Below are 27,806 nucleotides of genomic sequence, written 5' to 3' on the forward strand. Positions count from 1 at the left end.
CATAGTCTTAGAATGTCGTGTAGAGCTGTTGTAGGACTGTTGTTGCCTGGAGAGATTGGTGCAATGTTTAACCGATTTGGAATGAGAAGTACTAGACGGCCTTTCCAAACTCCGTGGAGGAGATAAGGGAGAGAAAAAGCCAGTAATGAGCTGATGAGAAATACACTCCTAAGGTATACAGGACTGCAGTGTAATCTTTTGAAGTTGGGTGGCCTCCTAAAGATAAAGTGCAAGACACCGCTAATAAATATAGCTAAAGAACATTGAAAGAGAAGAATAGTATCTGAAAAGGCAGTAAAATCTCCCTCTGATCTCATAGTAAAGAGGGCATCGGAAAATGAAGTGAATCTCAGTCTCAACCTTTGTCAAAGTACACAACTGACATATTCGATCCGCTCAATTTGTATGGTGGCTAGTCCGAGCCCGGAGGCGGTGAGAACCAACTCTAAATGAGCCTAAAGAAAACCGTAAGGAATGATTCCAATGCTGATAGAGATAAGCAGGGCAAACAATAATACTATCCTGAATCTCAAGAAAATGCTTAGTATAAAAGGTCATCCTAGGTCTCAGACCTCTCGAGGGATTACTCTAGGTAGTGGTAATGTATTGTCTATAAATATCTTGTCTAACATGTTCGTTCAACTCCTGACGTGAGGGGAGAAGATGAGTTAGAGCATTAAGTGAAAACTAGTAGGGAGGAAGACGATCTATCTCAATACCAATCAAACCCAACAAAGAGGTGGCCTGGGCATACCAACAATAGGACCTAGTAGAGGTGTCAGATCTCATAATCTTGACAGAGGAATAGTATGCCAAATGAGAATATATGTGCCGGTCAACACCCGACTCCATAAAACCATGAAATCAGTGAAGAAACCAAATCAAGTAAAAAATCATGGCAAGTTTGAAAGGATGAGCTCCAAACTCAGCTAAGACAATGCTGTGAGGGTTGAGTCTATGGCATTGGATGATACGCTGTAGCATCAATGTTTGAACCCTCTCTATAGAACCCCAATCCGAAGCAATAAGAGAAGGCCCCCAAACCACTAAGCCATAGAGAACTGTTGGACGAACCAAGGAATCAAACAAGGACAACTTGGACGAAATATGCTGGAAATGATGTCTGAAGCACTGTCTTTCTAGCAAAGCCAGGGAACCCGTGCACTTACTAAGTTTGGACTGAATAGCTGGTCTCAAACTAAAGTGCAGCCTCGAGAACTTCACACCGAGATACATGCAAGAGGAAGTAATCTCAACCTCCTCACCCTGAAAGAAGAAATGAAGATGAGAGGTCTTTAAATAGTTAAAGACCATAACCCAAGTCTTAGAAAAATTTACCACAAGCTACCGCTGAACACAAAAAGAAGCCAAACCATCAAGTAGTCTCTGTAGGCTGTCAAGAGAAGAGGCCAAGAGAACCACATCATCGGCAAAAAGGAGAATGGAGATCAAAACCTGATGTAAATAGCAGCCATCTCTCGGATGAGAGGAGTTCACAAGAAAATCCTCCAACTCATCAATATACAAACCAAACAGTGTAGGAGAAAGAGGACAACCCTGCTTCACCACAATGGCGCTCTGAGTCGGAATAGAAAAACCCTCAGGAGTCCTAAGCCTACCGGTTACCCTCTCATAAAGCCTCATAATAGTAGTCTACAACATATCTGAGATCTCAATCTCATGAAGTCTCTGAAATAAGGCCAACCTAGGAACAAAATCGAAAGCCTTACGAAATTCCACAAAACAACAATATACCTTCTGAGAGCGGTGTCTAGCATCCTCAATGATAGCCCGTAACGTGAATACATGATCCATAGTCTAATAGTTTTTCCAAAAATCAGCCTACCCTTTAGCTCTACAGCCCCTTCTATCAAGCTCACTAGATAACATGGTGTTCAAAGCAGTGGCATAAAGTTTGGCAAGAGTATGTCCGATCATAATAGTTCTATAGTTACTAGGATCAGAAGTAGGAAAACTTGTGAATAGGGTAAACCACATGCCTAGACCAGGACTCAGGAAACCCAGTGCAAACCACTCTACTAAAGAGTGTAGGAAGGTAAGATCCAAGAACCGAAGCACCAAGTTTGAAAAGTTTAGCTTGGAAACCCTCTTCATCTGCTACTCTGCTGCATCTCAAAGATTTGATGGCCTCAATAATACTGGAGTAGGTGAACAAATGGCAAAATGGAGGTGGAGTGGAGTGAAGAGGTGGCTGCCTAGGAATGTCATAAAGCGTAATGATATGGGAGGTCATCAAGTGGTAGTCAACAGTGGAGGACGAGGGGGAGCACCGAGGGAAAAGGGTACGCCAAAAGATCTGGGGATTCTGTATAAGCATGGAGCAAAGAGTTCTGCACTAAAAAGAGGCGAAAGAGCATTTTTTGTGGCAAAGAAAATGGAGGTATGAAAGGCACAAATGGGTGAAGGTAGGAGATTGAGTCTCAAAGGCGACGTGAACAGAGCGATGGAAAGCTTTGCAATCAGTATCAAACCATTTATTCATAGGACAAGTATTCCGACGCTTGGCTCTGAGAGAGGGAGGGGAATGGTGAGGAATAGAAAGGAGAGCAGAATCCCCAATGGCAAAGGCAAGTGAATCAAACATGTCACAAGCAGCAAGCGACTCACTAAAACTAGCAGGCACAGAAGTCTCCTAAGGTGGTAAATAAAAAGCTCACCATCGCTTTCGTGGTAATGAAAGCGAGTAGGAAAGGAGATGGTATTAGCTGGGCATTGAGAAGATTGGAAGGAGTGCGACTGGTATAGCCCAACATGTCATATTAAGAAAAGGGAATAGCCCAACCAGGTAGTCCCAAATTCCTAATACCAATGCAAAGAGAAATTTTGATCCCATGATGGATATGATGACATAGGTGCAGGCAAAAATGAACCAAAACATACCTCAAGAATCTTCAATTTGGAATGGTGGAGAGAAGCTACTAGTCTATTGACAGACATCTCCAACCTAAATTTTCATGATTCAAGTTGTTCCAAAGGCCCTCAATTTGGAATGGAGGAGCTAGTGCTTCTAACAGCCATAATCATTCAGCAATAACGGTCACACTATTGGAGCAGCCATTGAGCTATTAATACACATCTCCAACTTTCATTTTCATGATTCAAGTTTTTCCAAAGGCCAAATTCCTATGCAAGATGAAGACAGCCCCGATTACGTAGAATACATGACACTTCCTTAAAGGATTTGAGGCATTTTGTCTTCGAATCAATTTATGCATCAAAAGAAGAGACCTGGTAAAAAAGCTAGGTTGAATTTGCCATTGATTTCAAAGGAAGAATGAGGAGATTGTTGGGAAATTGTCATTGATGTCAAAGTAGCAAGATGTAAATGTTTTCATGGGATGCAAGTAATACAAAAAGAGGATCACCATTTAGTGGCACATCCAAAGCAAGTAAGATCAATTGTGTAAGACGAATTGGATCAGTTGTTTGAAGGTGTAATGTCCCATTTTTAGCTCACCATGCTTGGTGATTTGGATTAGCATATCAGTGGCCCTTGTGGGCTAAGTCAGTAGGGTAGATGTCTCAGTTGGCAAAACTGGAGGCCAATTCCTTTTCTAAAGGACAAGTGTGTTCAAGATAGCTCTTTGTTTGGTAAAGTTTGGCAAGTGTCTATTTCAAATTTTAAAGAAAGTCAGGATTTATATCTTTAGCAGAGCACCTGAAACATGTTATGTTGTAGTGTTGAGATTTGGCATCCTTGGCTTGAGCAATTATTCAGGGACATACTAATTACAATAAGTTAGTTTTGCGTAGCTGCTATTTTTGGCAGGGCACTTGGATGTGAGCATTTGCACTGTATGTTTGGATTCTTAATTGACTTCTTAGAGAAGATTCGGTAGCTTGGCCTCATGATTTAATTACTAATTTAGTTAAACTTTATCAGTAATATGTTATATAAGTTATAAAGTTAATGGGAAAAAATCTTCAATAAAGTTTTTCAATTGATTAATTTAATTAGGCACCTATTCCAAGGAGATTATTAATTGATATTACAAAGTCAACACATTGCAATTTAATAAGTAACTAAAGTAGATAATGTTAAATTTAGGATCTCTGCAAATGTAATAACATTGTTGTAATTCTATGTGTTTCAATTGCAGATTTCCAAGATATATAAATATATATATATATATATATATATATATATATATATATATATATATATATATATATATATATATATATATATATATATATATATATAATTAATGATTAACAATAACCATACAAGGATTAACTCTAGAACAGTTCAATCCGACATAAGCTACAATTTAACACTCCCTCTTAGCTCAGGAGGATTGTTATAGAATACATTATCACGATAATCTTAGAATGTCATATTAAAAAAAAAACCTTAATATATATATCACACTAGATACATTATCCTTTGATAATATAAGTCTCAACAGGAAGTCTATATCATAGGTGAGATCTTTTTATAGTAGACATCGCTTCACAAAATGTGTCAGAACAACCATGCCAACAATAAAATGATATGTATATCAATTGTTTTCTACCATAGCTATGACTTAGATACAATCGAAGCTATCTCAATACTCCCTCTTTATTTTGGAAGATTGATATATAACATACTATGTTCTTGAGTATAAGGAGATATCATCTCACTATGACATCCCTAAAATGGCACATCAATATGAATTCATCAACACACATATGTAAATTAACATATGGAATTTACTTCAATATACTAAGAAGCTAGAATCCTCAATACTCCCTCTTAAGCAAAGGGAAATTGAAATAAGTTTAACCTACACAATAAGGTGTAATCATCATTATGTTTTAAACTAAGAGAGATAAAGAAAACATAATGGATTTTCATGGTGTCCGGCTATCGCCCAAAAGACCCATGAAGGTTATCAATGTGTCCGGCAAAATCTGGCCCGAAGAACAAGGATAACCCAAACTTTCAAAAACAATGGGTTTTCATGGTGTCCGACTATCGCCCAAAAGACCCATGAAGGTTATCAATGTGTCCGGCAAAATCCGGCCTAAAAGATAACACCAAATTCAACCATTGTTTGAAAATAGATCAACTAAAATAAAGTCGTCACTTTATAATAGGATCAGAACACACCAAAGGTCGTCACCTTTCACAAGAAAAGTCCTCACTTTTCACAATACAAGCTTGCAAGAAAAATAATTTTATATTCATGAATATATATTTTAATAAATGCATTTACAACAAAGTCATATCAAATTTTACCTCTGAAGTATACAATTTCAACTTTGCAAGAGGCATGGTAAAAATATGCACTTTGCTCATTTGTACAAATATAACTCATCCTTGTGATAAATGCACCAGTATCACAAGGTCACATGACATGGAGCATTTTCTACAAGAGTAGATTTATCACTGTATGCATATAATCATCAACCATATGATGTTAATCAATAAATGCATAAGAAACAATAATCATTAATCATGTCAAGTTTACCTCTGAAGTGATATGATCTACTCCCTCTGAATAAAAATTTGATAGAATCATGTTCTTATTTGCTCCCTCTTAATCTGAAGCAATGTCAGATTTCCTCTTCATAATCTTAATCATAAAGGATGTTCACTTCCAGAGCCTACACAATAATCTTGGTGGCAAACGTCCCAACTTCCTTTTTCTGCAAGAACATCTTTAGATATAAAGGAAAAGATCAATGCAATTTAACTCTTATAGTACGTATAAGTTTATAACTGAGAAAGAGACTATAGTAAGTAGATAATTGTAATACTCAAGAGTAAGAATTACTTATCTTTCTATGACAATCCATAAATGTCAAATCATTAAATATCCTCTCTAAAGATGGTTTCAAGTGGGAATTTGAACATTGTTTATTAAGTTTACCCCCCACAATGTGAAATTCCAACTTTTATATCATCGAGCAATTTTACGTACTTGGTACCTAGAGTATGATTATGCAAGTTATTTAAGGATCTTTTCATTTTCTTGTGATGTTCACAAGGTGTGGCCATTAAAATCACGAAGTCGCATCCATGTATTTCTTGACTCTCTCTGATTATAAATCTTCCAAACTCCAACATTGCCTTGAGAAGTGTAAAACTCTCTCTTAATAAAGAAGGATATTCATAATCTCAATCATCAAGGATATTTGTTTCAAGATCCTCACTTTATCCAACTTGATCATCAAGGTCTTTGGAACTTTCACATCACATCAAATTTGAATACTTCTTTCTAATTTGCAACCTAATCTTTTCATTCATAGACGCTCCAAACCTTAAGCTTAGTAGTATAAGTGAACACAAACTTGTCCACAAGGGGTAGACCCATTAAATCACATAGTTGCATGAAATTACAGTCCTCTTGACTGTTACAATCTATCAATCATTGAAGATTCTATCACAACACGATTTACTCCCTCTGAATCAATATGATCGAGATCACCGAAGATTTACTAAATCATATCATCTATCTGCTCCCTCTCTTTCAAGGTTGCCTAAATATCAGCCTCCCTTTTTTTTCTGAAATAACATTCTCAAAGGAAAAAAAAGATCAAGGGACATAGCTTATATGTATAGAGATATAGGTAAGAAAGATATTTCTCAGTATATAATAATCGAAAATAATTTTCTCTTGTAATTGAGGGATAATATCTTAGAGACAATACTTGATTCACTTTCATATGTTTTCTTTATTTCCATATATACATATTTCCTTATCAAAATAAATATGAAATCAGAAGACATATATATCCATTACTAGAGATCACATATTTAGGTTTATATTATCTCACCATACTATACAAATTAAAATGAATGATCATAATGATAATAATCAAAAATTAATGTTATTATTCTAATAACAATTATATGTCCCTTTAAGTAATTACATATATATAATTCTTCATCATATATATTCATAAAGGAATACGATAATGCTATGTTTCTAAATTAAATTAAATTAGATATGATGACATATACCACACAAGTATAACGATACCTGATTTTACCTTTCTCCATCCACGATGACGTAAATGGAACTAATTATATTTCTCCATACGTGGGTGTTTCAGAAGAAGACCCTTCACCATATTCTGTAGCATGTGTGATGACCAATTCTTTCAGAACTTAATGAAGCTCATTTACTATGTTCTATCACACTGCTCCCCTTCACAATTTCTCCTTGCTTTACAAGAGCCTCAAATGAAATGTCAAGCTCCCTCTTAATGTGATATCTATCTTGCTTTTCTTGTAAGAACATTCTCGAAGGAAAAGATCAAGGCAAAATAGCTTCTACAACATAATTATATTTCTCATTAATATTTCTAAGATTCATATTATAACTCATATTAATCATTATATAATTTCCAATATAGTATAGATCACATAAACATTTATTTTAAATAGATATTTAAATATATACACATATTGAATATATGTATATTTTGATCTATGCTTTAATATTATTTCATTTTATTATCAAGTATAACCATATCATATTAAACATGAGTAAATCTTTATACAATTATCAATAAAACATATCTTATGTTCTTTTCTATGCTATTTCCAAGGTTATTATATCTCCCCTTATTACATATTAATAATGCAAAGAATTTAAACAATGAAGAGAAAACTTACACCATACATATTTCGCTTAGTTATACTTACCTTATGACTTGGTTGGCACGTAGATAGGAGTAGAGTGTGACATGTCAATGATATTCCCTTTGAGTTTTATTTATTTATTTATTAATGTTTCTCTCTAATATAGGTATCTCCCCCATCGATCTTTGCTTAGCATTGAGTACCAAGCATACAGTCCATTGGCAGTCCAGGTGGATCTTTTCTCTGTATAAAATCCTGATATAATATTAATATTATTTGTAGTCTATTAGTTTTAATGCTTCCTCCTTCACCTTTCTTCATCAACAACTGTAGAGATCTGGGAATAGGTGGAATATCGACAATATCAACAATTCCTTCAAGCACATTGGCAACATGGACCATGATGGGCCTTACATCCTTATCATCTTGAATACATCCGCTCGTAGTGGTCACCTTTCTGACTACCTGCTCACGTGGAATAATTTTGTAATAGTTCCCATGAGATCTCGTGCCTCTGTTTGTATCCTTCGTAATGGCTTGATAGGATGAAAAAAATTATATTATGGATTTATTTTATTGCTTTATCCAAATGTTCACGCAAGGAGCTACATAGGAGTGATATCTTTTATTATTTTAAATGCCCATTATTAAATCAGAAGTTCGATAAGTGGTATTCATGCTGACGAATATAGTCTGCCCAAGTATTTCTTTGCCAAATGAAATTATTGAAATGCTCGACTCATCTCCTTCTATAGCACGAACTCGACACTAGTGCCATTAGCGGTCAAGGTATTAACAAAAAATCTGTAACACACTCATGACAATGTCATTTTAGGATGTCTGCGATGAGGAAGGGTTTTATTACCAATATGATCTCCTTCTTTAATACCAAGGATGTTTCCCTTGGGATCAATCAATCATATGTTCTAATCTGTGATTAAGTTGACTATATCATTTTGACAATAATGTTACTATTTTGCGAATTCACAAATCTCTTTTACTCTCTTTCGTAACCCTCATCTGTGAAAGTCTTCCATCCTTTATTACTGTTGTGAAGGGATTCTTATTCATACTTGGCTATGGATGTAACTTAGTAGTTCTCCATCCTATGTTTTGACTGTAGCAATCTACACAATCACCGTCGCTTACTCCTCTATCAATTGCCAATATTTATGTAGCGTTCAGTGTGGGTATTCTCTTAATTTTTTCTTACTCTTCCTGTGAATAGAGCTCTTTGTCTTGGTGCTAGTTATCTTCCATTCGGTCCCTCCTTCAATGATCTGTTAGAAATATGATAGTCTTTCTTTTCTTTTCTTTCTACTTGTAATGGATGCACTTCTGTTGCAAATGATGAGGTATCAATGTATTTAGGGTAGTCAATCGTAATCTTATTTGAATAACCCTCAATGCACTCAGTTTCTTCCTTTGTTCATCGCTTGTCTGCATGTTTGTGATGGCTAGGAGACTTCGGAATCAAGTTGCTTCCCCATGTCTGTAAATTGAGTGATTTGTTTCTATGTTGTCTTGTCTAGACCGTGCATCTTCTAATGTTGATTTTCTTTTTTCTTTTTTTACATTTACAGTCGGCTCTGATACCATGTTAAATTTAGGATCTCTGCAAATGTAATAACATTGTTGTAATTCTATGTGTTTCAATTGCAGATTTCCAAGATATATAAATATATCTTCAAGAGGCATGTCTTGTGAAGAGACATGTCTCTATGGTTATATATATTAATTAAAACATTATTAATTATAACATATATATATAGATAGATAGATCTATTAGAGTATGTATAATTAATGATTAACAATAACCATACAAAGATTAACTCTAGAACAGTTCAATCCAATAGAAGCTACAATTTAACAGATAATATGTGCCCTCAACACATGCTTGTAAAGAGTCGGTGTGGATAAAAAAGTACAGTGATAGTTATTGTTTTGAGAATCATACATTGGTGATATGTGATTCACAAAGTACACATTGTCCAGCTAAGAATCTTATTTGGTTGTTAGAACAGAAAATATATTGATATTCAGTATCATTTTTTTAGAGGGATCAGAGTAAACAGTACAGATTCTTTGATGAAAACTATAAGTACTGCCACATTCATACGATGTAGAGATCAAATAGGCTTCTCCCATTCACAAGCATGAGGTTAGTCTCTTAGGTGAACATTGCACTCCCTCCTACAATAAATATTGAGTGGGAGAATTTTGGGGTTTTGCTGATAATAACCTCAGAGAGTCCTTGTAGGAACAGTTTGTCTACAAAATATTAAGTTCATACTGAAAACTTGAAAAGAGAAGAAACGTCGACCAATCATAAAAATTTGAACCCAAATCACATAATAATACTGATTCCTTCATCCCAGTTGCAAATAAGATCAATTCTTTATTGGAAAAAAAATTCATCCTAATGAATCTGTTCCTTAGATCGTGTCTCCATACATAGTATCTTTAAAATCATTTAGTTGAGCATGCTAAAGAACTTTACTTAAGCCTTGCAACAATGTTTCAGACATCCTTGCTGAGTAATTATTACCCCTTGTAGATCTCTATAAGTTCAGACAAGCAAAATTAATCAAAATTCAATATGAACATGGTATCATGGATCTCCAAGTGACATGTAACAGTCATGAGATCAGTTTTACCATTTTTAGGCTTTTGCTGTTAGTTCAAGCTGTTTCTATCAGATCATCTTTGCCCTTTCATCATATTAATTCACCATGTATCCCCATCACTACACATTTATCTGTCATCCTTAAGTGCTAATAGAAACTAATAAAATATTTGTAATCTAATGATCTTGAAATTTGAAAGATAGGAGAACGGAAATCTATATCAACCAATTTGGAAACATTCTTTCCTCTTAAATGTAATAAAAAATGGCAGAGAGACAAAATCATAAATTGAACTTACTTTTATTTCTTTTTTCATTACCCTACTAATTGCCGTCAAGGCAAATCCAGAGGAACCAGATGTAAGATAAGGTCTTCTGTAGACCATTGCATCCTCTTCAGCCATCAAGTATGGACCACAACTTGTTAGCAGTTTATCACTGGCTTGTAGAGGATCCTGTAGTTACAACATGATATAAACTTCCATCAGAGTTATCAAGTAAGTTTGTGCAAGCAATAACATTTTATTTTCTGCTCATGAGTCAATATAGAACAATTTCACAATACATATGACGAACATTTCAATTGGGTAGACAATCAGAAAATACAATATATAGATTATAAACATTAGCAATGTGATGACCTTTCTTACCTGAGAAAAAATCTCCCCCAATAAGAAGTTTGAGAATGATGACAAGGTTGAAGGTAATTTTGCATGCTGCTCTGTCAACTTCAATGCGCATTGAAAACTAGTCAACAATCAAGTGATGTTGTAGAAAAAAATCATTATATATAGACAACAGATATGCAATGTGTTCCAAGTTTCAACATTAAAAAATTGAAAAGAAAAATAACTTCAGACTATATAATATCTGAATTGCATAGTCAAACTTAATTATTATTTAATCGGGATCCTACACACTTACCAAGAGTTCTACTAACTACATTCATCAAGGAATATAATTCCTAGAAAACAAGAGTTTATGATCAAATCCTTACAGGAGGATTAATAAGAATTAGCTTTTTGAGATTATCTTGATGAGCCCTGGCATAATCAACTACGATAGGAGCAAAGTAACCCTGCATATTGCATAGAATTTGTTTTGATTTTCAGACGGAGGAAAGTGATTTTTTTTTTTTTGAACTTAACCAAATGAAACACTATTCAGAAAATGCTGAAATATTGGCAAGAAGATTCACAACATTACAAATGTAAGCCCTATTGAACGAGAACTTTTATTGTCATCTCAACTAAATACCTGAGAAACCAGTGTGGCATCTTTAATACCAATAACTTTGAGCAGAGATCCCAAAGATACTTTGTATTCTAAAGAAAAAGAATATTTTCTGAGAAAGTTTAGCACACATTATACCCACAAACACTCATTATTAAGCCACAATAGTGGAAACAAAGCATAAAGAAAGTCACATTCTCTGTGAATAACCATTATTGCTTTCATTCAATTCATTAACATTTAAAGATCTAGCTGCTATACACGAATACCATGCATTGTGTAGTCAAAACCATATTTTGGTTGGGGTTTGTCAGAAAATCCAAAGCCTGCAAAAAATGAAAAAAGAATTAGACATGAACAAGACATAACAATATAAATTAGCAATGCTACAAGGAATATACAGGTCTTAGATTGTTGCTTGGTCCATAAAACATAACTCGCGATGCTTCAAAACTACAGTACGCACAGTAAGAATCATTGTTTACAAATACTCCAGAACAATTATGATATGTACTTCCTGGTGAATCATCTTTTAGAGAGGAAAAGAATATGAAATCAACATTGAATGAATATAGCAAAGCCTCGGGTCAAACTGTGAATATAAGGAAGTCATAATGTTTTTCTTTAATACAAATCTGCAAAAGCAGCAGAAGATTGTCAAAATTCTAGGGATCAAATCATGGTCCTATTGATGTGAGTTTGCCACTAGAACACGCAGGACACAACACACAATGTTTCAAGATGAACCATCAAATATTGAGTCCTCTCATAACAGAGACACCATGTATGCTAACGATTGCAAGGAAAGATCATTTATGTAGCTCCAAGGTTCTTTGTAAGTGTGGATACTCATCAATTGTAATGATGCAATATGTTGGTATCACAAAGGGACTTATGCTAATTCACTTAGACTTGTCAACCTTAAACTTTGAATGATATGACAATTGAGTGCAATATAAATACTTCTAACTTCTATCTTAAAACAAAGTGCAAATAAGATTGAGTGTTTAGGAATCTAAACTACTTCTAGGATACAAGAAACTATGAATGCCTTTGTGACTCTACAAGATTTGGTCATGTCATCAACTAAATCAAACTAATGCAATCTTCTAAGGTAGATGAAAGATGTTAAAAGTATTAACATGATACTAACGCCATCCACATATGCATATAAATGTGTAAGCAATAATTGTTGTGAAGCTCGTAAATATGCCAATTGACCACACAAGGAAAACTTACAATCACCAAGCAGCTAGTGATATGGCCTAAGCAAGTTCAACAAAGATGCGTCCCGAATTATTTTTATCCAACTAAACTACTCAAACAAAATTTTAGAACTAAGTACTTGAAACAAATTCTATTCTAAATGAGGAATGTACAGAACCATGAAATTCTCAAAAAGCCCATAAATATTCCCCATTTAAACACAACAATGAATATAGAACAATTTTGACATTGTATTATCAACAATTCTCCAACAAATATCTCCTTACAAGGAGATCAAGCCTTATAAAAGAGTTCCAAGTATAATGTGCGGCAACGATTGATGCGGAATTAAGGGTCAATGTTAAGGCAACAAAGCTCTAGCATAACTAACTACTACAAGCATTAAAGGATTGTCTAGTTACATCAAAGCACCACCTTGTGAGCCAAAAAGAAAATTACAATGCTTTTCAAAACCAATGAGAAAGAAAATAAGTTAAAGACATGATGTGGACTCTGTGCATAAATTTGGCATGGTTTAATTGGATGTTTGACACGTGAAACTGGAAACATTTGATTGGTTGAAGATGAAGGGGAACCACCTCAACAAGAACACATTGACTTGATCATTTCCTTGGTCATAAGAGAAAATCTTTTAATACTCAACATTTCTCAAGTCGTCAATTGGTTGTGGCTCATATTCCCAAATTCCTCTATATCCTCTTAGAAATCTACTCATTGTCATGACTTAAACTTGTATTTGAACTTCAAATCTCGATTTCTTGGCCTTGATCTTCTTGAATTGATGAGGTGTTTCATGTACTTTTATTATTCCCCTTGATCCTATTGAGCTTGGATTCCCAAAAGGAATTCAAGTTGATAATGATTTTCTTCCACTTATAGACTTCATCATTTTTCTTGCATAGCATTTCTTTGATTTCCATCTTATACTTGTACCTCCACCTAATTTTCATATCCCCATTTTAAGATAGAATTTTAATAATAATTAGATAATACAATGTTATCAAAACAATCTAGTTATATTAAAACTAATTCTAAAATATAAAACAAGGAAACAATAATTATTTAATTTATATTATTAATAAAATAATATTTAGTATGATATTTTAAATAATCAAAAAAATAATAAAATTTTAATAAGTAAAGGAAGAAATAAAATTAAATACAAAAGACAATATTGTAGAAAGTATGTTAATTTTCTAAACAGAATTTAATAATAAATAAAATAAACACAAATAAGTAAGTAAATAAACAATATAACATAGAATAATATATATTAACTAACTCTAATGAAAAGTCAAGAGATGTTTAACAATAGACATGAATCCTTAAAATTAAGATATAAAAGGGAGGAGAGTTAAATTTAGAGAGGGAGAAAAAGGAAGAGAAGAGGAAAGGAGTTCAAAAAGGGAAAATGGAAGAGGAAAGTAATATGAAGAAAATAAGTGACTTTCTAAAAAGGTATCAATGATATTGAAAGGATGCGAACCTTTTGAAAGGGTCATAATTATAAGCAGTTGTAACTCTTCAAAAATATTTTGATTATAAAGTATTGTGATTTTTCCAAAGGATTTTAGTTATGAAGTGTTGTGACTTTTCAAAGGATTTGTATTATGAAAGGTTGCGACTCTTGGAAAAGAAGAAATGAAAACGTATATTTTTTCCTTTCCTTATAATTAGAAAATGAAGAGTTTTAGAAAGTAAATATAGAGTTGAGATATTCTAGAAGGAATAATTCATTGAAGGGCCGACTAAGGATAGAGCCACATAGACCAAGAAAAGAAGAAGGTAAGAAAGGTATGTTTATAGATTATATTTATTTAATTATGTTTATGAATTTATTTATATTTATGAATATAAATTAATTAATTATTTAGTACATATATTTTTTTAAAAATGATTAAAAACCCATAGTGCCAGTATAAGGACATTGCTCGCATATATAAATGGCTTCGTGCCACTATACAGTTAGGAGTCGTCTTTATATAAATGGCTAAGATGGGGATTGATGGAATCTTATAGTGCCAGTGCAAGAAGTGAGATCCTCGTATAAATGGCTATCGTGCCAGTGCGAGAGATGAGTAACCTTGTATAAATGTCTAGATGAGAATGAGATAATGGCCAGAGCTATGGCAAGAATAATATATCTATAATTGTTAGTATTTAAACCTAACATTTATTTTGAAAGTATTAGTATTTCAAGTCGATCCTAATAGTGGAGACATTACACTAATTCTTTAAATTCCATCTTGTCACTTGAATTTTGGATTTGGATTTGTATTTATTGGCTATTTTTTCGTAAATCATTGTGGTATATTAATGTGAGTTTTGTTCCATTACAAGTGTAAAATCAAACACCCAATGCTTCAAAGTGAAACACTTAGATACTCAATCCTTTATTAAATATGGCCACTTCTTATGCTAAGCTTGCAAAATAAGATTATGAAATGACTTCAAGGTTCTTTCAATTATGGACACTCACTTAGTTGAAATGATGTGAATGATGGTTATCACTTATGGGGACTTACACTAGTTCGTTATGTTGGTTCCCAAAACCACAAGATTGGATATCCAAGAGATTTGGCAATTCTCTAATAGGATTACTCAATCAATTTTGGCCAACGAATGGGAATAACCTCCTTATTTAATTCCCCTGCACTTTAGGCTTCGCTAGACCTAGGCGAGTAAACCTCTCTTAAACCCCTGTGACTTGGCTCAAATCTTCTCTATAAAAAATTTAAATTTTGTGAATTATATGTTGGAAAAAACTTTAAAACTTGTTCAAAATAAAATTATATGAACACTTGAAATAATTGAATGTTTTATATAAGGGTTTTCAAAAACTGAGTTGATGCTTGGAAAAGGGAAATATAGTGAAGGATCACAAACTTCGACTATGAATACTATGACAATTTTTTAATGAATCTAAAAGACCAATCCCTTGTTTATTTGGGCAAGAGAGTTTACAATAAAGACTCTTATGTAGAACCTTATGGGACGACATATATCATCATTTACTCCTGTATTCTAAATGGAGAAGACCAATCATATATGTGATTCAATTTTAGTCTAGAAGGATTTTAACTTCTTCGGAGGGAAGCCCATATATGTGACACAGAGGAAGAAACATATGTATATTTCACACTACCCCTGATTATCAAACAAAAATGCTATGAAGGATCTAATACACAAGTATTGTTAGGAATAATTTGTCAATTGCCTTGGTGACCATAGAGGACTAATTCAAACTATAGTTTATTTGTTTGCCTTTAAATAAACACAACTGAGAATTTTTATTGATCATTAAAGAATAATACATTAATTCATTTTATAAGTCCATCTTCATCTATAGTCCCGGTTACAAAATCAGAATGCCCCTTGGTAATTTTTATTACTTTCTTTCTTCTTGTTCATTTGCAAATAATAGACTTCTAATTTATATGTTTTCATTCTTGTGTAAGAGTTGTGTCTATAAAGAAAAAAAGACACCTCTTGGGGCTTCAGTTTTAAATGCACTGATTCATTTTTATTATCTATAAGCTTTTATTATTACAAAGAATTTGATTATCGGGCTTTTATGAACATATCCTTTGCCGCTGGTAATATTGACCCATGACTTTCCTCTTTAAACACTGGTAACTAGTGCATTTGCAGGCTCTTTAATCAAGTTTTTATTGAGAGAAAATAAAATGACTTGCAAATATCGCTTCACAATCGTTTCCACATGTCATTTATTTTAATTATCTTCTCTCGTATTGATGTTGGATTCGTCGGGTCTTGATAGGGATCACATACGAATTTTGATCACCTGTTTCTTGCAGATGTCTTCCTCATTGACTTATTTACTTCTTTATGATTTCTTTGGACGCAAATCTCTCCTTTAGTACTCCAATTCGAATAGTGTATGAGTGGCTTCTCAACCTAAAATTTGCAATTCAAGGATTTGACTTCTGCTTCTAGTTTACACGCATTATGTTTTCTTGACTAAGAGGGATGGCGTTCTCCAACTATATAGGAGACATACTTGCAAAGCGGTTCATATATATATCTAGTTCTTGCTTCACACAAAATCTTGGTCTAGGCTCCAATCCATTCTTTTCATGACTGCCTCAAACTGCAGAAATCAATTTAAATGGTGGTAGAAAGGACTCATTCTACATCCAAACATTATCTGAATATTGATATTCACATCTAAGGTTATTTTCAAATCCCCTTGCAAACATTCTAACCTCTAGATTTGGTGTGTTTTCAATAGAAGCAACAACCAAAACAACCACGCTCGTTAGATTTCCATGATCGTGCATTGTTTCATTACCTTCGAAATTTCTTTGCTTTGGTTGACATATTGTTATTTCTGGCATTCCTGTTAATTTATATTCTGATTTCATATTTCTTTATTATAGATATTTATGGCATTGATTGATGGTCATGGCTCCAATACAACGTAACTCTCCGTTGGCATGAGCTTAAACAAATTGTCTGCATTAGTAGATCTTTCTATAGCACCTATGCCAATAATTGTACAAATCTTCATCAATAAACAAAATGATTGAATCATTCGACGGTGTGATTTCTCTTGATACTTCAATCGTTTCGAATTCTCTACAGAATTTAGTTCTAACAATAAGTGCACCCATATCTAATGAGATCAACTTCTAGTTCATAAGTGGTTCTAGAGCATATCCTCCAACATTATGATCAATAGTAATAATGACATTATTTATGTTCTCCTTAAAAGAATCTAAATACATCACCTAATCTCATCATCACAACCAATAACAGGGTCAAGTTTCCCTTGTTGGGCCATTTCTGTTAAGTTTTTCCATACTTTTCTACAACTCAGTATTTTTCCTCAAGATAACCTTTTAATTTTCTCGCATAGCTTGAACAACAACCGTTAAATCCTTTGTTGTAAGTCGACGATCTTTTGGTTGCTGAGAAGTAAATTGATCTGTAACTTGAAGATTTCAGCTTTGGTGAAAATCCTCTATGCTAGTTGATTCTTTTGCTCAAGAAGAGACTTCAGTAGATGTTTTGTTTCAACAATTTGTTGCTTGCTAAGCCTTGCTACATCTACTGCATCTTTTCTTCATATTGACATCCACTATTGTGATTGATTCTAGAGTCATATCCTTATGTTATGCTGAAATAAATAAATCCCCAAATTGATTGGTTTGTCCTGTAGCTTGAATCATGTGGATTCCACATCTTGACTCAATGGATTAACCTAGTTCAAGGAAGAAAATTGCTTCTTGGTCATAGATCTGGAACCCTAAATTTGCAAAAAAAATTAGGGTTCCATCAGTGGCCATTATTGGGGACATATGCTCTTTGTGGGCATAATGAGATTCCAACTATCTCTGGAGAAGTAGACCACACATAATCTGATGCAAAGTGAAATTGGGGGGCCCCAGGCCCCACAAAAGTGAACCTTGATTCTTTCCTCTACCAAGCACCTGATTTTGATCATGTAACACTGTGAATCTCCTAAATATGATACTATATCATTCCATTTCCTTATCAACAAGAGTATTTGAAAGTAGACAAATTTTAGAATCATTTCGCCCCAACATCTGATATCTCAATGTAATAGATGCATCATACTTATGGACAATACTTAGTAGTCCATCTCATCAATGTAATCATTAGTCTTTGGCTTTTGTTTTGCATTTAATAAGTCATCAAATGTGATGGAGCCCAAATTTTTGCAAAATTAGGGCCTCCATTCATGAAGTAATATTGGAAATAATTGTAAGAATGAAACATGATGCAGGAGAATCCTAGGGTGGTCAACAATACTATATGTAGGGGCATTGGGCTCAATTTTGTGGAGTTACATGTAAAAACCCTTAGCCGGCTATAACTTTATAACAACAATTTCCTTAATATTTAATAGTTAAATTTTCTAGCAAACACTTGTATAGCAGCCTCATAACCACTGTTAATGTAAAGTCCCAAACTAGCCTCCCTTTGCAATTTGAACAGTTTATTAATGTATTTGCCTTTATTTTTGTATGAAAATCAGAGTCAACAAATTTAGGGAATTTGAACTGATAATAGATGATATAAACATAAACTTCCTTAACTTTATTTATTTGCAAATTTCTTCTGGAAAAACTTTAAACAAATTCAGATAATATGGGTATGGCACCTAGACTGCAATTTATTGTGTTAAGCCGAGAATCACAACTTCTCCCTTATTGTTATGGTGACTCCGTGATGCCAAGCCTTTGCAGATGTGAGCTGCCCTTGGATAACTTACGGAAAATGCTAGATAGCTGAGTCAATAATAGTAAGCACGAGGGCCAAAATTATGGCGTGATTCCCAAAATTCATTAGCACTACTGGATGAAATCACAGTCTCTAGAAGCGACTACACGGCTTCTTGACTGCCCTCCAAACTCAGTGCAGGGGGTATGAATGAAAGTTGGCCTCAATGATGTTAACGACTACCCCTTCCCCATGTAATATGCTTGTATTTTATCCTGGGCTGCTAGTATTAACAGATAAACAAACTCCCAGTATCTAATTTGACCTCTAGTACAACCTCTTAGCAAGAGAATGTAAAACTCCACACTTTTAGAATTAAACAAGAACACGATTCTCTAAGCCATACTAGGAGAATCCAACAATTATCAAATCCACTATACTTCAGTAGTTGAAGGAAAAACACTTCTCAGCTATAGTGACGAAAAATAGAGAAGTTGGGCAAACTTAGCTATACCTCAGCAACTAAATTGCCAAAAGAATTTACAAACCCTTATACATAGCAAGGGCATATAGTTCAGAACCTAGGAAAAAGCCACAAAGGCACAAAATCAAATATATAATCAAGCGTGCTTTTCCCAATGAAATGAGCTCTCATTTATAAGCATTCGTTGGCCAAAGTTTCATTAAAAACTCCACTTCAAAATTTGTGGAAGTTTCCCAAAAGAACTCAACACTAGAAACTTTCCAACTCACTTTTTTAGAAATATCTCTTAAAGTCATTATTATAATAATATAAACATTATTATAATAATGCAACTCAATGATTAATAAATAAATAAGAACTCATGCAATTATTACTTAATTAACTACAGGCAACCACCAACCACTGAAGCCACCCACTACACTTCCAAAAATAGCAACTGCCAAAAATAGACTTACTCAAAATAGTAAGTCCACAACTGAGACCCCCAAAACACCTTGTCAACTCATGAGTGTAACATCCGGTTTTCTTGGGTCTAAATTAACATCTAACATTCTCAAAGAATACAGTTACTACTTCATTTCATAGGAAGACAGTTATATCAGTGAGACAAAATTTCTTAACTAAAAACTTGAAATACCATCAAATGTAATTACTACAAAAATCGAAAACCACATACTTCAGAAAACCGAAATCGAAATCAAACTAGGGATGCTTTTGCAACCACCCGGTTAGTCCACAAATACACTATAACAATTTGATATGATGACTATCATCTACAAACCGCTATCTTAAAATCGAATGTTAATTACAATTTGATACCACTATATTTAAATTAGGCATCACTTACCATTGTATCAATTAGGGCATCATTTACCATTGCTTCATTTAGGGCTTCTAGTACCGCTATATCACTTAGGGCTTCCGATACCATGGATTCAATTAGGGCTTCTAATACCATGAATTCAATTAGGGCTTTCGATACCACTGATTCAATTAGGGCTTTCAATCCCACGGATTCAATTAGGGCTTCCAATACCACGGATTCAATTAGGGCTTTCGATACCACTGAATCATTTAGGGTTCCAATCATCTCTCAATCATTTAGGGCTTCAAATTCCTTTCCCTCCGATTACTTAACTGTGACAGTATCTCAAGATTAGAAATATGCTTAGAATCGATATTAATATAAATGAAAAGCAATCCATGATTCTATCTCTTATATCTAGGTGTAAATTAACCGTAACAATGAAATAACTCAATTTAATCTTACCTCCTCATAAATAAAAGTGATATTACCTGTTTTCTGATTAACAATTGAATGTATAATTAATCTCTATCTGATGCATGTCCGACATCTTAAGGAGAGGTGAAACATTGTCAGGGGCTTAACCACCCAACCTCGGACCACAACTTTATCCCCACATAGTCTCTAATGAGAGAGGCCCTCCCTACCCGGAATAGGCAAAAGTCATCTTGCCATTCACTGGGCTTCCTGGTAATTAACTCACCATACAACTTGACAACAGGAGATCACATTAACAGGGATATGCATGAGCTATTAATTAATTCATATTAAAATGATAAACATTGAATTGTCATAACTGATTACTCATTCATGTTACTACAGATTCCTCTTTTCACCTCGTCACCCTTTTTCTTGGCTACACAGTCGGGTGAGTTCCAGGTGTTAGGAATTCTTAGAAAAACCAGTTCTATCAATTTATTCAAGAAGACTACATGCATCTAGCATCTCACAGTCTGTGATTAAAAGATTTCAAATTGAGTGTTTAATTAATTAAATTAATCATAACCGATTTCTCTTTAACTCCACCTCTTCACCATTCCTAGGCCATCAAGCTGGTGATTCCTAGGTGCTTTCAAATTATTATTCACAAGATGCTTTACACCTTCACCACATACTGGCATCCACCTAGTGAATTCCTTGGTGTTCAGGGTTCTTTATCTCATTCTCGGTTATTTAAATTTATAGCAGAATGTAATTGATTTCATTTGTGATGATAACTTACTTAAAAAGAATACATATAAAAAACCAACATCCCAGAATAAAATCTACCTCAGCTTGACAACTTATTTCACAAGTGGAACTTGCATGAGCTAATGCAAATATTTATTTTATTATTATTTGATTTTGATATCATTTTTGTTTTACAGATACCTCAACACCTCCTCACCAAATTCAAGCCATCAAGCCAGTGATTCCTTGGTGCCTTCAGATTAACTTCACTTAGATACTTTACACCTTCTTCACCATATTCTCGCTTATTAAATTTATAACAGGATGTATTTGATTATTCTTGAGAAGATAACATTCTTAAAAAGGAAAAATCAGACAATTTACACATTCGGATAATAAAGGAAGACGTTTGATTTAACACATATTATTGCAATGATATTAAAAGAAAGCAGACGACAGACTAGAAACACGAGAAACTTCAATGATTAAGACTGGAAACATGCATACATCAATTCGTAACCACAAGGAAAACAACTTACTAGTATTAAAGTACAGTAATCTTATGTACTAAATGGGGTTTACTTTCCCATATTAAACAACCAGCTCAAGGATTAAGTTTTTAGAGTCATAATACCAACGAAGGCATAAAATGATTTACAAAAGTTAGATCATTTTACGTGACTCTCTCCAAATCCAGATCTTGAGAAGAGCTCGCACTGGTATCAACCCGTCTATCCTAGCTCAGTGATTGTGGAAACAATATCGATTTGATTCAAGGCGGAATTATAATCAAAGCCGAATTCAGCCTCTGCAAACAGCTAACAATGAATTTGAGAAGCCAAGAGAAAGGAAGCCGATGAAGTTCAAGAAAAAGAATGCTGAAAGACCATAAGGAATCCATAATATAGATTGGGCTAGACCTTACAGCTACCTTCAGTTACAAGATTATGTTTGAAACTTATTCAAATCGGCTTTAAAAGAAAAAGAAAGAAAGGAGGGAAAAAAATGAGAAGGAAAAGAAGATGAAAGGTTTTAAAAGTTATTATAATTATTAAAATGTAATATGAACAAGCAACATCACTTAATTAATTATTAAATTATAATGGTGCTAAATCATTTTATATTTAAATGTATGTTTATAAATAATTATTAAAAACAATATAATGAAAGATAAATTAAAATCCTTTAAGATACGTTTTATATTTAAACTCAATTAATTTAATTAAATTATTAAATAACTCATGCGAGTCCCGCAGATGTATTCTATTTCAAATCGCTAGGTCCTTTACCCGTCTGCCTAGTGATAGTGATGCCTTGCCTAATTCTTTTCTGACAATGCTTCCACCCCTTCGACATGCTCCCTACAAGGAATTTCTCTGTAATTAAATTATAAATTATATAATAATAAATAATCATAACAGTTAACCTTTCATCTTACTTCCATGAATTCGCGATTAACAATCAACTAGCATGTCATCATCACTTGAAATCATAACAACCAACTATCTTACCATTTCGCTAGATTATATCAAATTAAATTGCCAACTGACATCATGCGAACCTCAACGGCTATGTTTCAAGCTAGGTCAAAAATTGGGATGTAACAACGAGGGTCGCTATGATGAGCTCACTCCATCAATTGAGTAGACCTACCAAAAACGGGGACATTACAGTCCTCCCTTCCCAAGATTGCTTGTCCTCAAGTAATCTAACATACAAAAACCTCCACCAGGATCCCATAAGAAACAAGTGATGTCCCTATCCTCACTAAGCCAACAGAAAGCCAAAACCATCAACAAAACCAATAGCATGACCTACAACACAACACCAAGTACCTATGTGGGTGATGTAAAGGTCAAGACATTACTAGCAAACAAATCCCTAGGAGATCTCAACACTCTCCTTCGTTAGGCCTACCCAATCATCTTGTAGACAATCCAGCTTATGCTTAGCCCAACTCTATTCCTGGTGCAAATCCTGAACATGTGAGTCAAATACCATCCTATCAATACTCATCACAGTATAAACTCTATCACTGGTATGATCATCGACATCCTCGTGCTGTTCTGATGACTCATCCTCAATCTCATCAGTGTAAACCCACATACCACGATTGGCCGCTCCCTTTGGCCTTAACGCACATGTATGACCTTTAGAGAAAGGCCCCTTGCACCAAAAGCAAAGCTAACGCCTCCTCAAATCCTCTCTTGAAGTGTCATCAGATCCCCCCACTAACTTGCCCTTGTCCTCAACAACTGGTGGGGACTCCTCATCACCAGGTGAAAGAGCAAAAGATTTTGAAACAACCTTGTTTTGAGAAGGACTCTAAGTCTCTTCCTCATCACTAATTGTAGAGAAGATGGGTCCAATGACTTCACCCATCCACAAAGTGGCTCAGTCAATCCCTCCATGAATAACACCACTCGTCTGCACTCTAAAATATCATAAACCATGACTAAGCCTCTGGAACTCACTGATGTAACTCTCCAATCCACCAGATTGCTTTAGCTAAGCCAACTCACGAAAGTACACCTCCGGATCCTTCCTATCAAATCTCTTGATCAAGCGATCCATGAACTCCTAGTAGGAAGTGATCTAGTCATGTCGCAAAGAAACCAACCAATGGTACCACCAGTTGTGGGCAGCTCCATCCAAATGCAGCACTCCAAATCTGATAGCATCCACTTCAGACATAGGACACAAAGCCAAATATGTATCGAGCTTATGAATCCAAGTGCGAGCTATAACTCTCCCAATACCATCAAAGTGCTCCAATGTCATCTTAGTGGCAACTTGTTGTAACTCATGCTATCGAGGTCGCTATCTCTCAGGTTCCAACCTCACTTTGGAATGCTCCCGTTTTCGAGTCAGGAACCTATCAAAATTCAAATGATCTTTAATCACCTATGGTAAAGCATCCCATTCCATAAAATGTGCCAGCATGTCATCAACAAAAGGAGCGGCCTCAGGCTCAATACTGACCGCATCCATCTCAGGTCTCAGAAACGTGGGCCTCTGCAGCCTATCATGAGTGCTAGTATGAATGTCAGCTAATCCACCATGATCCTCAACTCGAAGCCAATCTGCATCTTTGTACCTAACACCATCTCGGGTTCTATCCTCAACTCGAGATCTATGAGAACCAACAGAAACATCTTGAACTCTCTCCCTACTCCGACCTCGAGGAAGTGCTATCTGTTGTAGAGTATTATACAACTGTTGTAGTACATCCATCATTTGTTGTTGCCCGGCTGCAATATTCCTAAATGCCTGTTGGGCATCTCTATCAACCTCAGCATTTGTGAGTAGTAGTTGTGTGCCAACAAAACCACCTGTACTACCAACCGGACCAAACTAAATCTCAGGCTCTCCTTTTTTGGGAGGAGAATTATGTCCCCTTCGGGTATAATGCATACTAGCACAAATCTCCTATCATTAGGCTTGATAGAAAATAATGCATCACATGCTAACCACTAACAACTGAGTCGGAGCCCAATTCCTAGAGGCCAGCAAGAAGTTGCTCTGATACCACTGTAAAAACCCTTAGCCGGCTATAACTTTATAACAACAATTTCTTTAATATTTATTAGTTAAACATTCTAGCAAGCACTTGTATAGCAGCCTCATAACCACTATTAATGTAAAGTCCCAAACTGGCCTCCAACTTGAATATTAAGCACAACTTATTGTCTTTGCAATTTGAACAGTTTATTAATGTATTTGCCTTTATTTTTGTGTGAAAATCAGAATCAACAAATTCAAGGAATTTGAATTGATAATAGATGATAACCACATAAACTTCCTTAATTTTATTTATTTGCAAATTTCTTCGGAAAACCTTTAAACAAATTTAGATAGTATGGGTATGGCACCTGGCCTACAATTTATTGTGTTAAGCCGAGAATCACAACTTCTCCCTTGTTGTTATGGTGACTCCTTGATGCCACGACTTTGTAGATGTGAGCCGCCCTTGGACAACTTACGAAAAATATTGGATAGCTGAGTCAATAACAATAAGCATGAGGGCCAAAATTATGGCGTGATTCCTAGAATTCCTTAGCACAGTTTCTGGATGAAATCGCGATCTCCAACAATGACTACACAGCTTCTTGGCTGCCCTCCAAACTTAGTGCAGGGGCTGTGAATGAAAGCAGCCCTCAATGATGTTAATAGCTACCCCTTCTCAATGTAATTTGCCTGCATTTTATCCTGGGCTGCTGGTATTAACAAGTAAACAAACTCTCAGTATCTAATTTGACCTCCAGTACCACCTCTTAGCAAGAGATCGTAAAACTCTACACTTTCAAAATTAAACAGGAACACGATTCTCTAGGCCACAGTAGACATAGTAGGAGAATCCAACAATTATCAAATCCACTATACTTCAGTAGTGGAAGGAAAAACACTTCTCAGCTACAGTAACGAACAGTAGAGAAGTTAGGCAAACTTAGCTATACCTCAGCAACTAAATTGCCAAAAGAATTTACAAACCCTTATACTCAGCAAGGGCATACAGTTCAAAATCCAAGAAAAAGCCACAAAGCCACAAAATCAAATATATAATCAAGCATGCTTTTCCCAGTGAAATGAGCTCTCATTTATAAGCATTCGTTGGCCAAAGTTTCCTTAAAAACTCCACTTCAGAATTTGTGGAAGTTTCCCAAAAGAACTCAACACTAGAAACTTTCCAACTCGCTTTTTTAGAAATATCTCTTAAAGTCATTATTAAAATAATATAAACATTATTATTATAATGCAACTCAAAAATTAATAAATAAATAAGAGCTCATAGAAAAAATTACTTAATTAACTGCAGGTATGACCAACCATTGAAGCCACCCACTGCACTGCCAAAAACAACACTTGCCAAAAATAGACTTACTAAAAATAGTAATCCCACAACTGAGACCCCCAAAACACCTTGTCAACTCATGAGGGTCGCTATGATGAGCTAACTCCATCAACCAAGTAGACCTGCCAAAAATGAGGACATTACATTATGGTTTGCATAGTTGGGGGTGTGTTCGAAACATATTGGGCAACCTTGTCCTAAGGGTGCATGAAGTATAGAGTTATCGTCTTAAAATTAGAGCCTTTTTGGTGGTTGTCGATAATGTGTTCCTGATTTACTAGCAGATTTTGGAGATTGTATTAGCGAGCTTTGATCCGAGGGAGTTGGTGTGTGAGCTCTTGGATTTGGATCGTTCAATGGCACATGGCACATGGACCTATAACTAAGAGCGCATACTTCCATGTTGTCATTTGAGTTAATTATGCATTGTAAACTTGGGGCCTGTCCTATGTATTTAGTTATTTCATGTATTTAATGTTTGTTGTCAAGTCGACTTGTGGCTTGAGGTTGGGTGTAATGTGAGTTTTTATTTTAATGTAACTTGCTAGGCTGACTTGTGGCTGGATTTAGTATAAGTAGGGGGGATCTTGTCTTGTCTTGAGAGATCATGGGCATTCAGTTCAGCATGGGGTAGCTAAGAGGAGCGAAGTTTAGCAGAGCTGGTAGTTAAGTGTGAGCTTCAGAAACAAGAAGTGTGCTTTGTGGCTTGCGAACACGAGTTCAGATTTTTGAGGAAACAAGACTATATAAAACAGCGAGAATCTTAAAGTAGATTCATAACATGCGGGCTGACCTTGAAAAGAACATGAAAAGGGTCCCATAGACTGACTGGTCTCCTGGACGTCATTAAAATAGCTTCATTCATTCATTCATTCTTGGGGTTTTCTACCAAATAATGGGTCTAGGCTAGCTAGTAGTTGGATCTTGCAAGGTCTTGCAAAACTGTTGTTGTAATTGTCATGAATTTGGCCATAACCCAAAAGGCCTTACAGCCGGGCATGTTGGATGTAAACTTGATGATCCTATTATAAGAATTGGCATTGTTTTGGATCTAAGTCTTTGTGTTATTGTTATTATTCCGCTGTGTGGTTATCTGTTGGGGGCTAGGGCATGTCCTTTGGAGATTATTCTGCCTTGTACTGCATCAAAACATTACGGCAAACATAAGTTTTCAGAAGTGAAAAGTGAAGGAGAAATTGTCATTGATGTCACATAGGCTCATGTAAACAAGTGTTGAGAACTTCATTAATAGCAGTACCAATGATTGTCAATACTGAAAGGAGAGGGTATGTTTTTGAAAGGAGCAACTATGTTTAATATATTAGAAGACTTAATATAAAACATACAATAGTATAAAGTTAGAGTAAAGGAAGTAGTGAAGTCAAAAGTAACAAACAAACAATCAGAGAAAAGCATATAAGAATCACTGAAGATATCAAGAGCATAGAGCATAGTGCTTTATATCCTTCAAGATAAATTTAATGGCGAGACAATGTGAAGATATCAGACTAATATCAGCGACAGAAGTTCCAACTTTACATTAAAGTGTTAATACAATACATATCAATATATGGATGAAGTGTTAATACAATATGCAAGTATATC

General features: G+C 34.8%; 1 protein-coding gene across 1 annotated transcript in view; it reads right to left on the bottom strand.

Moving 5' to 3' along the window:
• The window catches only part of LOC149532900 (alpha/beta-Hydrolases superfamily protein), a 278,963-nt gene that overhangs the window by 52,853 nt on the left and 198,304 nt on the right, over window positions 1-27,806 (bottom strand). Inside the window, exons 7-11 of the mRNA XM_089805113.1 lie at window positions 11,726-11,782; window positions 11,481-11,548; window positions 11,221-11,301; window positions 10,874-10,951; window positions 10,523-10,678 (exon numbers count right to left, since the gene is read on the bottom strand). Of these exons, the coding sequence (XP_089661239.1) occupies window positions 10,523-10,678; window positions 10,874-10,951; window positions 11,221-11,301; window positions 11,481-11,548; window positions 11,726-11,782 (440 nt within the window). The remainder of the gene's footprint in view (window positions 1-10,522; window positions 10,679-10,873; window positions 10,952-11,220; window positions 11,302-11,480; window positions 11,549-11,725; window positions 11,783-27,806) is intronic.

Source organism: Cupressus sempervirens, chromosome 10 (assembly GCF_028749045.1).
Source record: "Cupressus sempervirens isolate cs-2001-9-10 chromosome 10, ASM2874904v1, whole genome shotgun sequence".
Lineage (NCBI taxonomy): Eukaryota > Viridiplantae > Streptophyta > Pinopsida > Cupressales > Cupressaceae > Cupressus > Cupressus sempervirens.